Below are 15,430 nucleotides of genomic sequence, written 5' to 3' on the forward strand. Positions count from 1 at the left end.
AGTGCCTTCTCAGGTTTCAACAAAAAACTTATGATCGAGTAGCTGAAAGGTAATTTTAAAGGAAACGTTTCATCGCCTGCTTTGTTCATTGTTTCCAAAGTACTGTTACTAATTTATAGCAACTAAAATGTTCCAGCAATATCAAGTGGGTAGTCTTTGATGAGGCAATACCTCCTGGATCTTCAGCAGCGTTCAGAACCAATTGTCTTGTTCTCAGAAAGGAGTCATTCAATTTGAATCAAAAAGTGACTTCAAAGCACATATTTGATGTCTTCAAAGTTTGAGTTTGAGTTTTTTAGTTTGAATGACATTTTTAGTTATCTTTATTCCTGGAAGCCTTTTAATAACTTTGAAAGCGTATCTTGGATTGACTTGCTGCAACTGAGCAGGGCATCTAATGCCTCCAGAGACACAGATGGGCAAACGAGAGTCTCAGCAGCCTCCATGCAGGGTTATTATCAATTTTTGTATATTTTGTGCTGGGTGTTATGCACACATGACTGCTTATTATTTATATCTACGTCAAGAAGATAAGGCCAATAATTACTGCAAATCTGCTGTTTGACTTTGCAACTGTACACTAAACTATCTCACACTTAATGTTTGCTAGTTTATTGTGTAAACCATAGTTGATGGAACGTTTAGTCCACACTTTCCAAAACTGCATTTATCAGAGACACTTGCAAAGGTGATGCAGGTTTCTGTTTGACAATTGGGCTTGCTATTATCTGGGTATCGGTATAGTCTAGCTCATGGGCAAAGAGAACTCACGTAAATGAAGTGGTCTTTGCTATTGAACCAGGAGAAAGAACATGGAGATAAAATGTTCAAAAATGCAACCCCGGTAAATTACAAAATCACTTGCAAGATACAAACAATTTAAACTTTTCAATCCAAGTAAAATAAGATTAGTAGCATCAGCAGTTATTAAAAACATGTGAAGGGTTTCAAAAGACCTGGCAGAAAGCTAAAATTATCATCGTTTGCTGCAAAGGGAAAATACAAAGAATGTGCATATGTATTGGAAGTTCTGAAGCTGCAGGCTAAAAGTAATCAACTCAAGGATGAGAATCAAATGTTGCAAGCTTGAGGAGGAAAAAGGTGATGTAATGACAACTTGAAAGATAAAGATGAAGTGGCACGGAAGTGCACGTGAACTGATGGAGAAAAGTACAGCATTATCCAAAATTAAAACAAGAAAAAAGTGAAAAACAGAACACATTTACCTGCATTTTAAAGGGCAGGGTTACCAAGACCTGGAAAGCAAATGTGGCCTGATGGCTTCAAGTTTGATAACGTACTGAAGGCACTCCGACACCAAATTTTAAAGAACAAGCTCACTGAGATACTTAGGTGTACTAATGATGAAATGGCGGGATCATGAAAGAATCAACTGATACTGCAGTTCCATCAGGGAGATTGAATGTAGCCCTAGAATACAAGACTATTGGTTGCATAGGAATCATAGATATAAAAATTGTTGGTGTCTGTGGAATTGGATGTTACAAATCAGCAATTTCAGAGAAGGGCAGAAACAAATCTTACGGCAGTACTGACAGCAAAACTGCAAGCAAGCCAGTGAAAATTTAGACCACGGAAAGCTCCAGGCATCACAGCTGCTCTAAGGAACGAAATCTCAATTGTCTGCCAAAATGGAACACAATTACCCTCCTTCTGGCAAATAAGTGAATTCATTAGATAATCAAACTGCAACTCAGTGCAAATACTCAGGAAAGAATGATAGTCAAGGAACTATAAAAAAAAAGCTTGGAAAAGAAACAAATATTAATGCGCCAATAAATTAAATTAGGAGCTATACCTCAGATGTCTTGAGAGAAATTTCTACACACATCGACCGACCAATTCCTGGAAGTTGCCCTGCCAGTGCCTTCTTAGCCTCATGGGTGACTTCAGGTATGTCCTTTATTGCAAGGTTAAACTGCAGGGGGAAACACAGTACTGTTTGCCATCAAAGTTCAATTAGATGTTATAACGAGATTTATTTTGGTTTCTTCAAATCCATTCAAGTTATTATTCATGATTATAAATCTTCTAATAACTTTCTTAATGTTTTTAAAATAACATTTCAAAATGTTAGGACATCTGATAGAGGTATTATTTTTAAAAAGTAAACATGCATGTCATATTTCTCATCATAGAATCACTACAGTGCAGAAAGAGGCCATTTAGCCCATTACAGACAAGAATCCTACCCAAGCCCTATCCTCATAACACCATGTATTTACCCTGCTAATCTCCCTGATACTAAGGGAGATTAGCACAGCCAATCAACCTATTCTGCACATCTTTGGCATGTAGGATGAAACCAGAGCACCCCGATGAAATCCACCCTATGGGCAGAACATGCAAACTCCAAAGTGTGGACAGAGGTTTCTCGTATAATCCTCATTGGATTTATTATTGACTGTCTTATATGTCCAGCCTTAGTTTTAGTAGAGCATTTCATTGAGCACAAGTTATAGACAACACAATCATATTAAAAAAAAAGTTGCTAGCATTTAAAATTTGGTTCCTCATGATTTTATTTATCTAAAAATTGGAAGTTATATGTATAATAATTATAAATAAAAAACAAGGTAGTAAGGTGACACTGGGCTATGGAAGTTGCAAGGAGAGAAAGGCAAAAAACAAAGTTTCTGATCTGATTGCTATCCAGGACCAGCTGCTGAAAAGTACATATCAATAGTGGATGAAAGCACCAGGAGGCTTGGTTGCAAGGCTACTCTAACACATCAGGTCAGTAATTTGCCAAGATATTTGGCTACTCTCATGCTTGAAGCATTTGTGCAAGATCATGAAGGACAACTGAAACTTGTGGTACTACAACCCAACAAGAGTCAGCATCTTCAGGAAAGGAGGGCGGAAATTTGGGAGTGAAGCTAGTTTTCTTACCCAGTCTGAGCCTGTAGGAGAAGAGGATGAACGAGTGCATATCTTTTCTCCGAGCCGTGCTTGCACAATTACTTGCACAGTCTGTAAAATATTCAATGGTTTAATTAAGACACACGAATCACAGGGATATCTTAATTTCTTTATCTTCATCATAGCAACACTAAGTTTCATTTATTAATCTAATGTTTATGATAATTTAGAAGCAAAATAATTTAAAATATTTGACTCCTACTGAAGTTAATTGGGAAAGAGAAAATATGAAATGAATAAAAATTGTTTTGTTTTTATTTTCTCTCTCCACAAAACAAAATAAAAATTGAAAACATGTTCAGCAACTAATAAAATAATCAAGAATTACAGGTTTAAATTTTCCACGTGAATCATGGATCACCTAGTTACAGCCAAATTAGGCAGGGGATACAAATGAAAGAGGTTTCAGTTTATCATGTTCCACCAAATGAAGCCAAGCAGCTGTTATATTGCACATTGTAATGATTAATCAAGAAATGTAAAGAGTTTTTAATCATCTTAGTGTCTATTATTCAAATGTTTTTCTACTGTGACTGTGAAGATGTGTGGAATATTATTTCAGCTTTCTGAAAACAACATCTGATAAGAAGATGTAATAGAAATGTTGGCTTTAATGCTAACTGGATTAAAAGCAGGAGGTTTGAAACAAGTTTGTTCTTCTGTAAAGTAGTTGATCATGTCACAAGAAGTCTCGGAACAGATTTTGTTTGAAGGTAAAAATACTTCAAGCAAAAAGTGATGAAAACAGGTCAATTCATTGTTCAGAAACAGAACCTGGTCATTAAATTAAAAACATTTTAGTCTTCAATCTGGAGCTTTTCTGATAATCTAAATGTCTTGGGGCACACTTTCGCACTGTATGTAAACATACATTGCACTTATACTGTTTGTTGAATATTGTATTTAATGCTAAGATTTAATTTGGGCTAAACAGATTAGTTGTTTAAAGCTGCAAGTAATTGGTCTACGTGGTAATATTTGGCACTGAAGAGTTTTATATCTTAGTTTGTACCAACAACAAATCCATAAAATGGTTTATTACAGTGGGTATTTAAACCTCTTTAGGTATGTAGTTCTGTCAAGAAGGAATATTAAAAAGGTACCTTCTGGAACATGGGACAGAAAGTTGAGTAAAGGTTAGAATAAAAGCAAATCTGTGGTGTTTGTGGTACTTGCCAGAGAAGTGAGAATATACCTGAATTCAAAACTACAGCTAACGTTTACTCAGCTTGACTGGATCAATGGACAAAGTAGAGGTCTTGTGTAAATTTAAAGCTCTCTTCCTTAACACAGAAGTTGTCACTCTTCTCAAAAAGCATTAATCAGTGCAATACCATGTGGAGAATTTGTACCTTCAGGGCAAAAAACTTAATGAACTTATCCAGGTCTTTCTTATCTTGAGGGCTCAGTTCACCATCCATGGTGAGAAAAAAATCTAAAAGGTAAAGCAGAAAATAATTTAATCACACTTTGAAATAAAGAAATGTCAGTGTTACTAATTGAAAATGGCTAATTTACTTTTGATAGCTGCTATTAAATATTTAAGAAGCATCTAAGCCCACTTCTCTCTGCCAAAAGGTATTAGATTTGTTTTCTGAATTAGATGCATCACTACTCTCTGAAGTATTGCTCATAGGTACTGGAATGTAATTTCATTTACAGCAATCCATGGACACATGCAACATTTCACTTAATGCATACTGCATAAAATTTAAAATAATATATCACAGGAGGTAAAAATAACTTAGTGAAACTAAAAGATATGGGCCTTTAAGATTGGAATTTATAAAATATCAACTTTCAAAACTGAAAACACAAGTAAATTTGCTCTTTCCTCCCTTCCTCAAAATCTCTACTATTAATTATTCACACTGCATGGTTTTGCTTTACGACACAACTTTGGATTTGCAGTACTTGCAGAAGTTGAAAATCCCATCATCAAAATATAAATAACAGACAAAACTGATTAACTTTTCTTATGCTCTTACTTCAATGCCGGATTTACTGGCCTTGCAGGTGTAATTATTCTCCCTACTGCAAATATAAAGCACAAGTGGTGATCTGCTATAGTCACGGCTTGAACACTTGGTTTGGCTATAGCCAATGATCAAGCTCAGCATCTAAGCTGCAAATACCTCCCAGACATTCACAATGTCTACGGGTGCTGTGTTGGGTACATTAAAAGACTGGAGTGATGATCTTGAAGGGTTATTGCTGACATTTTTCTCACATAAATGAAATAGTGAAATAATGTTACATGAACCCTAACCCTAATGCTCCAAGCACTCTGGCTGCAGTAGTTTCTCTCCCTTAACATTAATTTTTCACCATTGTTTGGCTCCCGACATTAAAAATTTTTAACAGCTCAGTATTTTTATAGTACTTTTTGCAGCGTAATCATTTTCCACTTTTTGAACCTTGCACAAGTTGTGATTCAAAGACCTGACACCAGAAATAATATGGTCTAAACGTTTAACTGTACTAGTAATTTGCTAAACTACATAATACCTACCATGTTTGAGCAAAATGAATAAAAGAAAGCTCAACGTTATATATCAGTAACATTTTCAAACTGACGCAAAATTAAACCAAACAGATCAACTTACAAGTTACATAAACTATGTCTAACAACATTCTCGCAAGAGTGAGCCAGAAAGGGCTGAGAAATATAAAGAAACATAAAGAAACAATTTCACATGCTGTCTTTTCATACAATGAGATAGTGGTGGTGAGCAATAAATACAAAGAAATAGTTTGACATAGATAAAGAATTCAATTCAAGAGGTGATCTTTTGTTGAAGAGTCAGCTCACACAGCTGAACTGTTTCAAAACTCCTGATGTACTGCACGTATACAGCTTATTCCTTTTTCTAAACCTTGATTAAATTTGTCTGTCCAGTTGCATTATTGTCCTAAGTTACATAGCAAAACCTTTTATTACACCCCATTATTCTTTAATGGTGTAATTTCTTTCCAGTTTGAGATAAGCTTTTTGACCAAAGACCATCTTGAAAATTGCCAAACTGCACATGATTTATTACAAAGTAGCTGAATGCTATCCTCCTCTACAAAGCCTGTAATGAATTATCTCCAACATCAAAACTTCCCTATAGTTTAGAAAACAGTACAGTAAATGCTAGTTTACATTGCTAACCGCAATGAAAATTATACTTCAAACTTCTGATTAAAAGTGTTTTGCTAACACTAAAAGAGTTTTCAGTCTTGCTTTGAAAGTCATTTATGAAGGCTACACCTATTTAATCCAAAGCTTTATTAAACATTGCAATTTTCTTATCCTTTCAACTGTTTCAGCAAAATACAGAATTGAAATAAATTTATTTTCCCAATTTCACTGCAGAACATCATTTATTGAAGCTTGAAGAGAATCATGATTTAGGGTGCCGCTAACATTTTTAATGTATAAACTACAAATGACAATGTAAGATTGCAGTCATTAAGTACATATACATTGTTGAAGTGCTTCAACCAAAAATTCCCTCACACTGTAGTTCTTTCACCAATCACCTTAAACAGTTATTCGACCCTTTGATGTGGAGAGGCCAGCGTTGGACTGGGGTAAACACAGTAAGAAGTCTCACAATACCAGGTTAAAGTCCAACAGGTTTATTTGGTAGCACAAGCCACTAGCTTTCAGAGCACTGCCCCTTCACCAGGTGAGTGGGAGCTCTGTTCACAAACAGGGCATATAAAGACACAAAGTCAATTTACAAAATAATGGTTGGAATGCGAGTCTTTACAGGTATTCAAGTCTTAAAAAGGTACAGACAATACGAGTGGAGAAAGGGTTAAGCACAGGATTAAAGAGATGTCTATTGTCTCCAGACAGGACAGTTAGTGAGATTTTGCAAGCCCAGTCAAGTTGCGGGGATAAGTGATGCTGTGACAAGAACCCAAGATCCCAGTTGAGGCCATCCTCATGTGTGCAGAACTTGGCTATCATTCTCTGCTCAGTGACTCTGCGTTGTTGTGTGTTGTGAAGGCCGCCTCGGAGAACGCTTATCCGAAGATCAGAGGTCGAATGCCTGTAACCGCTGAAGTGTTCCCCAATAGGAAGAGGACAGTCTTGCCTGGTGATTGTCGAGTGGTGTGCGTTCATCCATTGTAGCATCTGCGTGGTCTTCCCAATGTACCATGCCTTGGGACATCCTTTCCTACAGCGTATCAGATAGACAACGAGTTGCAAGTGTATGTACCATGTCCCTGAGCATGTACCATGTCCCTGATGGATGATGTTATCAAGCGAGATGATGGCATCTGTGTCGATGATCCAGTACGTCATGCAGAGACTGCTACGGCAGGATTGTGTGGTATCATGGTCACTGTTCTCCTGAAGGCTGGGTAGTTTGCTGCGGGCAATGGTCTGTTTGAGGTTGCGCAGTTGTTTGATGGCAAGTGGGGGTGTAGGGATGGCTTTGCTGAGATGTTCGTCTTCATCAATGACATGTTGAAGGCCCCGGAGAAGATGTCATAGCTTCGCCACTCCGGGGAAGTACTGGGCGATGAAGGGTACTCTGTCTGCCGTGTCCAGTGTTTGCCTTCTGAGGAGGTCAATGCAGTTTTTCGCTGTGACGTGTCAGAACTGTCGATTGATAAATCGAGTGCCATATCCTATTCTTATGACCCTTTCACCATTCTACCTGTTCTGTTTAAACCCCTCATGATTTTGAGCAACTCTATCAAATCTCCTCATTCCTTTTCTGATGAGAACCCTAGTTTCCCATCTATCCACATTGCAACAACTTGGATTTCTCAATTCTTCTGCACAGCTGGTGAATATTAACACATACACTTGGATGTTTTAATTCTAATTGCACAGGACAACATTATGCTCACCAATCCTGTGCATCTTTTATCAAAGAAAATAATTTAGTCCCACTCCCCTGATACCTCCCCAAATCCCTGTGTTTCTTTTTCCTTTTCAAGTATAAACCTTTCTCCTTTTGAAAGTTATTGAATCTGCTTCCACCACTGTTTTAGATGGTCATTGCTCATTGCATAAATATTACACTTTTCTCCCCCTCGTTCTTTTCCAATCAACTTAAAAATATGTCCATTGATCAGCTACCATCCTGCTAGTGGAAACTTATAATTTTGAATCTTTCATTAATTGATTTATTCAATCTCTACTTGAAGGAGAATAGTTACAGCTTCTCTTTAATCTCTATGTCACAAGTCATTCATCCTAGTAAATCTTCTCTGCACTCACTAGCACTAATAACTTTGGCATCATCATCATTCCACAAGTATTAATCCCTGGTATCATTAGGCACCTTCGATATTCCATATTTTAAAAATGATAAAGTTGATTCAGTGCATCTATGGCCCATTTGCACACTGTTGCTACTGAGGGTGTGTGCATATTTTTGCTTTTTTGCGAATGCTTTTTCGGTTTTAACGTCCAATTGTTCCACCTCTTTCTGATGCTGCCCTAGAGAGGTTTATTATGGCCCACACTACTGCCACTGTACCCTGGTAATCGAGGGACTGAATGCTTAAGGTGTGGACGGGGTGATCAAGCCAACTGCTTTGTCTTGGATGGTGCCAAGTTTCTTGAGTGTTGTTGGAGCTGCTCTATCCCAGGCAAATGAAGAGTATTCCATCATACTCCTGACTTGTGCCTTCTCGAAGGTAGGGAGTTATTTGCACAGAATTTCAAATTTTTGCAGTCAGAATAATTATATTGTTGATCCAGTTCAGCTTCTGATGATTAGCACTCCCCAGGAAGTTGATGATGAGAGTTCAGGGATGATAATTCCGATGAACATCAAAGGAGATAGACAGATTCTCTCTTGTTGGTGATTGACATTTCTTGGTACCTGGGTGGCACGAATGTTACTTGCCATTTAGTCCAAGCCTTGCTGCATGCATATATGGAGTAAGTCTATCTGAGGTGCTGTAATTGGTACTAAACATTGTGCAATCAGTTTCAGGGGAACAGCTAGTTCTGGAGCATGAGTCTTCAGCATTATAATTGGAATTTTGTCACAATCCATAACACCTGCTGTAACAGCTGCTTCTTGATGTCGCATAGAGTAAATCGTTTTTGTGAAAACTGACATCTTGATGTTGACGGGGGTTGGGGGGGGTCTTTCGGGTCAAACCAAGTAAACAAACTCAAATTACATTACATTCGGACAAAGAAAAAGGGTGCAGCTCCCCAAAAGGAGGGGGAACGGCCCGAACAAAAACAAAAAGTACAAAGGAAACTTAAGACACATCAAATCAAAATGTGATTGTCGGGGTCTATAATGCACCTCAGCCCCTGCGGTGCCCAATGGGCGCAGAAGGCGTCAACTGTGCCCGTGGACACCGCATGCTCCCTCTCCAGGAACACCCAGCTGCCAACGTAGCCACGGTAGAGAGGCAGACAGTCGGGACAGACGGTCCCCCCCGATTGCCCGCTGCCTGGACCTGTTGATGGCGCGTCTCGCCAGGCCCAGGAGCAGGTTCATGAGGAGATCGGCATCCCGACCCTCCCCTCTCCGCACCGGGTGTCCGTAGATCAGGAGCGTGGGACTGAAGTGCAAACAAAACAACAATAAAAGGTTCTTCAGAAAATCAAAAAGGGTGTGCAATCTGTAACACAAAACGTAGACGTGGTCCACGGACTCCTCGAGGCCACAGAAAGAGCAGTCTCGGGAGCCTGTGAACCAGTGAATCCTACGGTTGTGCGGCAGCCTCCACCCCAGGTCCCCGATGTCACATAGCTCTGTCTATAGCATGCTGCTTCAGCTGTTTAGCATCTTTGCAGTTTCTTGTTGCAGCTTCATCATCATTTCATATTTAGGTATACAAGCTCCTGACACTCCTCATTGAACCAATGTTGCTTTCTTGGTCTGATGGTAATGGAGGAGTAAGGGATGGGACTGTGAGGTTACAGTTTGTGCTTAATACAATTCTGTTGCTGCTGATGATCCACTGAGTCTCATAAGAACATAAGAACATAAGAAATAGGAGCAGGAGTAGGCCATCTAGCCCTTCGAGCCTGCCCCGCCATAACCCTTAATCCCCTCTCTTATCAAGAACCCATCAACCCGCTTCTTAAAAATATTTAGCGAGGCAGCCTCCACCACTTCAACGGGCAGAGAATTCCAGAGATTCACCACCCTTTGAGTGAAGAAGTTCCTCCTCAACTCCGTTCTAAACCGCCTCCCCTTTATCTTGAGGCTGTGCCCCCTAGTCCTACTGTCTTTTTTGAGCGGGAAGAGTCTCTCCACCTCTATCCTATCCATCCCATTCATCATCTTATACGTCTCAATGAGATCTCCCCTCATTCTTCTAAACTCTAACGAGTACAAGCCTAGTTTATTCAGCCTCTCCTCATAGCTCAATCCCCTCAACTCCGGTATCAGCCTAGTAAACCTCCTCTGCACTCCCTCCAGGGCCAAAATATCCTTGCGCAGGTGCGGCGCCCAAAACTGCACACAGTACTCCAGCTGCGGCCTCACCAATGCCCTATACAGCTGCAGCAAGACCTCCTTACTTTTATATTCAATCCCCCTCGCTATGAAGGCCAGCATCCCATTCGCCTTCCTGACCACCTGCTGCACCTGCAAGCTGGGTTTTTGCGACTCATGCACAAGGACCCCGAGGTCCCTCTGCACCGTCGCCTGCTGCAGTTTTTCGCCACGTAAGTAATAGTCCTTCCTACCATTCTTCCTACCAAAGTGGACCTCATGGATGCAAAGTTTTGAGCTTTTAGATCTGATGTGAATCTATCCCATTAGATGGGACTTTGACTCCAAAATAATTGTATGGTGGTCATTTCTACCAAGACTGAAATTAAAAACATAAGAAATAGGAGTCGTTGGAAATTTGGCCCTCTGCCATTCAGTAAGATTGTGGCTGATATGATTGCAGCAGTAACTCCACTTTACTGCCTGTTCCCCACACCCTCTCCCCTATAACCCTTGATTCCCTTGTTGTTCAAAATGTGGTCAAACTGTGCCTTGAATACATGCAATGACCCACACTCCACTAATCTCAGGGATAGAGAATTCCAATAATTCCTCACCTCTTTCTTAAGTGAGACACCCCTTATTTTGAAATTGTGCCCCCAAGTTCAAGATTCCCTCACACGGAAACTGGAATAACCAGAGGCAACATGAGAAAAAGTGTTACCCTGTGAATCATGATCTGGAACACATTTCCGGAAAACAGATTCGCAGATTCAATAGTAACATTCGAAAGGAAATTGAATAAATATTGGAACTTAAAATTAGTACCACTTTTTGTAAAGATCAGGGAAGTTGGATTAACTTTCAGAGCCAGCATTGGTACAATAGGTCAAATGACCTCCTTCAATGTTGTATCATTTTCTGAAAAAAACCTTTTTTCCTAAAGATCTTGAAATGAGATTGGACATAATAATTTAATGTTAAAGTTAAACATTGTTGCTCGAACCTACAGATTTAATTGGCATATATGTTTCCTAAATTAGGCTAAAATATTGTCCATCAGCACATTGACCGTCCGAGTCTCTAAAATCACAACGGACACTAATAACCATTAACCCAAAGTATAGGCTAGATTGTTCGCTGTGGTACATCATATGCCAGTTACAACTCATGGTTATTTTGGAATCATAAACTTTGACCTACTTACGTTATCTTCATTTTGCATGTAACACGTAAATTTTGGAAGCAGCCTGCATTTAGAGAAATTCCATTGTATCAAAAAATGCAAGAAAGCAACCTTATAGGCAAGTTCAAAATCACTGAAGACATATATGCTGGAATGGTCTGATTAAGCAAAACTCCATTACATGCACCCAAACACTGTTTCCAGTCTTGGTAAGAAACCTCCAGAACATTTCAAAATGTTGCGATCTTTCTAAGTATTCTTAGTGTACAAATGGGGGAAGTTGTGGCGTAATGGTACTGTTGCTGGACTGGTAATCTAGAGACCCAGGATAATGCCCTGGGACCATTGTCTGATCCGACAACAGCAAATGGTGAAATTTGAATTCAAAGTCTGGAAGTCTAATGATGACCATAAAACCATTGTGGATGATCTGACAGCATCTGTGGAGAAAGGGAGTTAACGTCTCAAATCGAATGTGATTCTTCTTCGGGTTACAAAAATGCTATCTGAACTGCTGAATTTTCCCAGCACTTTGTTTATTTTTTCAGATCGCCAGCATCTGCAGTATTTTGTTTTTACTTTCGAGAGAGGCCATTCTGCCCACTATGTCTGTGCCAGTTCACTGAAAGAACTGCCCAGTTAGTCAACAATTTCCATGCACAGCCTCACACATTTAAAAAAAGGATTAAACACGTAACAAAGTGAAAATAAACGTGAAAGCCTCGTTGCTGCCAAAAAAAGCTTTTTTTTAAAAGAGGGGGGTGGTTTTAGTGGAGTGAGGATCCTGAGTCAGGGAGTAATATCTCAGCACCCCCCCCAGCCGGGTAACTTACCCTTTCACATTCCCGCGGACACTATAACCCGCTCCACTACTCGCCCCTCAGCCCGGCGAAGGAGCGATAGCTTGGCGCTCTCCTCCGCCGTGCCTGGCCCCCGACCCGCTGTCGGCGGGGATGATACCGAGCCGCCTTCCCCAACAACAAAACCCTCGGCACCGCCGGCCCCGGCCTCACAGCCTCTGTTTACCTCCGCCACGCTCAGCGGCTAAACATAGCCACTGCAATCCGACACACACACATTCGCCATCACTTCCCAGAACATGCCCGGTAGAACCACAACGGAGGCGAATAAATGCATTCGGATAAACACGCTTCACCGCCGTGCCTTATTCCTATTGTAAAGAGAATAGGATTGTATTTCAACCGAGCAGCCGCGACGAATGTGTCGATGCCAATCGCCGGGTAACTCCGGGTGCTGTGTATGGCCTACAACTACCAGCATGCACTGCGCAGCGGAGAGGACTACATTACCCAGGAGGCAGCGGGCTGCTTCGCTCCCAATTACCGACGGCGCTGGCTGCAAGTCCCCAAAATGTAATATCCACGGTTGCAATTGATGCTTTCCGCACCCGTTGGGCACCTCAGGGACTGGGGTGCATTATCGACCCTAATAATCACATTATAATTTGATGTTTTTTAAGTTTCCTTTGTACTTTGATTTTGTTCGGTCTGTTCCCCCCTCTGGGGAGCTGCCCTTTTTACTTTGTCGTGATTTAACTTGAGTTTGTTTATTTGGTTTGACTAAAAGAGGCTAAGAATGTAGTAACTGCGAGGGACAGGAGGATACACCACCGCTTTGGCTCAATTGAAGTTGCAGAACAAATTTCAATTGACTTAGAATAACTGAATATGAAGGGCTGATTCGTTTGTTTTTTTCAATTCATACATTCTTATGCCCTTCAGCAGTGGTGTGAGAATTGCTTGATTAGGCGATGCCTAGTGTCACAGTGTTACCAGTGCAACATACATTACCAGTGCAATGGAGTTACTGTGAAAATCCCCTCGTCGCCATACTCTGGTGTCTGTTCAGGTACACTGAGGGAGAATTTAGCACGGCCAATTCACCTAACGAGCACGTCTTTCGGACTGTGGGAGGAAATCCATGCAGACATGGGGGGAACGTGCAGACTCCATACAGATAGCGATCCATGACAGGAATTGACACTGGCACTGTGAGGTAGCAGTGCTAGCCACTACTCCATAGTGCTGCCCTTTGCCTCCTTTGCCACTTTCCCTTTTTTATGCCCAATTTCTCCTTTCATAATTCCCATTAGGATATAGCATCACAAATAAAAACAGATAATGTACCTATCGGATTTTCAGATTTCCCTTATTTAGTTTTGATCACAAATGTTGATGGTCTTCTGGTACCTTGCTCAACTCACCATTCTTAATATCTGGACATTGAGCGTCAGCACACTATTTGGCTTTCAGTTGAACTCATTAATGTCCTTACCCAATTTATAGCTGTATTTCACAGAAATCCTACAGTACAGAAAGAGGCTATATAGACCATAATCCCACCCAGGCCCTATTCCTGTAACCCCCCCCACACACTTACCCTGTTAATCCTCTGACACTCAGGTTAATTTAGCATGGTCAGTCAACCTGATCTGCACATCTTTGGACTGTGGGAGGAAACTGAAGCACCAGGAGGAAATCCATGCAAGCATTGGGAGAAAGTGCAAACTCCATACAGGCAGTGACCTGAGGTCACTGGGTCCCTGGTGCTATGATGTAGCAGTGCTGACCACTGTGCCACCATGCCGTCCACTTCACAGCAAAGTTTAGTGACTTGTATTCAGATGTGGAAATTGACTGTTTTGAAAGATGGACAACATAAATGCAAACTACAAATACAAAACCAAGACTTGGACTTTAAAGTGAGAAATGGTTACATGAAATAAAACCGGTAAATAAACGTTCTGCAGGATAACGGATAGAACTATACACTTAGCCAATGTGAATGTCACCCTTAGTTGCCCTCTTGGTGAGAGTGGCAAATCAAGAATAGGTGTTAGCTCGACTGACTTGACACTCAGAAGGTTGTTTTTTTTTCAAATTATTTAGAATTTCTCATACAACATTAAATTTTCAAAACAAATAAATGTTATTTCTGCACTTAAGCTACATTCAGAAACATAATCTGATGTCTCTGCAGTATATCGGTGTGTTGCATTTCTAGATGAAACAAAAATTGAGGTCCCACAGAGATGTAAAAGTATTATTTCAGAGTACAGGTACTTTGGCCAACATTTATTTTTCAGCTAACATTACTAAAACAGGTTATCTGATCAATATTTAGTTGCTGCTTGTGGGACCTTATGTGCAAATTGAGTTTAATGTTTCTCTTGGCCACAACTGTGACTACTGTTCAAAAAGTATTTAATTGGGCTGTCCTGAAGATGTGTAAGGTGACGATGGTCATTTTCCACTCCACTAAGATGTGGTTCTCCAAACAATGCCTCAGCTAAGATCAACTAATTCTGTTAGATTTGAACTTTAGGCATTGATATATCAAATTCGGTATACATCCAATCACCAGAGTGCTGCTGGAGGATTATCAATTCAATGAAAGACACTCTTTGGTCTGCCCGAAACTTGTTGATGTTCCAATGCAAAAAATTGTCCTTGACCGAGTGTGGAAGACTGGCACATTCCTAGGTCCAAGCCTACGTGCTGATGCTGTAAAGCTTGGGGCAGCTGCGGTCAAGGCACAATGGGAAAAAGCCATTATGTAAGGCCTTTCAGCCAATATACTTCAAGGGGCTGGTAACTGGATAAAAACCTTCGGACTGTGTGTATATTTCTAACTCGTAACATTATTGAAGTACTGCAGAGAGCATCATGACCATTGTATAAAGATTGTAATGAATTTTGAACTTTGTAATTAAAATATTGAAATATGTGTAATGTTCTCAAACTAAACTTAATATGAATTTTGATCTCAGGAGTAAATGTAAATATCATAGAACTTTATTGTTGTAATAATAGGAAATTTTTATAATGTGTTTTTCAGATTTTATGTAAATAAAGTTTTGGGA

The 15,430-nt window shown here is 40.1% G+C and overlaps 1 protein-coding gene across 6 annotated transcripts in view; it reads right to left on the bottom strand.

The window, feature by feature from the left end:
* Positions 1-12,708, bottom strand: part of atg13 (ATG13 autophagy related 13 homolog (S. cerevisiae)) — an 87,085-nt gene extending 74,377 nt beyond the window's left edge. For 5 of the 6 annotated variants that reach the window (XM_080190483.1, XM_080190485.1, XM_080190484.1 and 2 more), the window contains exons 1-4: positions 12,381-12,567; positions 4,296-4,378; positions 2,914-2,994; positions 1,820-1,939 (exon numbers count right to left, since the gene is read on the bottom strand). In XM_080190483.1, coding sequence (XP_080046609.1) covers positions 1,820-1,939; positions 2,914-2,994; positions 4,296-4,364 — 270 coding nt within the window. In that variant the 5' untranslated portion in view covers positions 4,365-4,378; positions 12,381-12,567. The other variant, XM_080190486.1, reaches the window with a different exon arrangement.
* Positions 12,709-15,430: the final 2,722 nt, after the last annotated feature.

This window comes from Carcharhinus amblyrhynchos, chromosome 6 (genome assembly GCF_965287045.1).
Source record: "Carcharhinus amblyrhynchos chromosome 6, sCarAmb.v2.hapA, whole genome shotgun sequence".
NCBI classification, from domain to species: domain Eukaryota; kingdom Metazoa; phylum Chordata; class Chondrichthyes; order Carcharhiniformes; family Carcharhinidae; genus Carcharhinus; species Carcharhinus amblyrhynchos.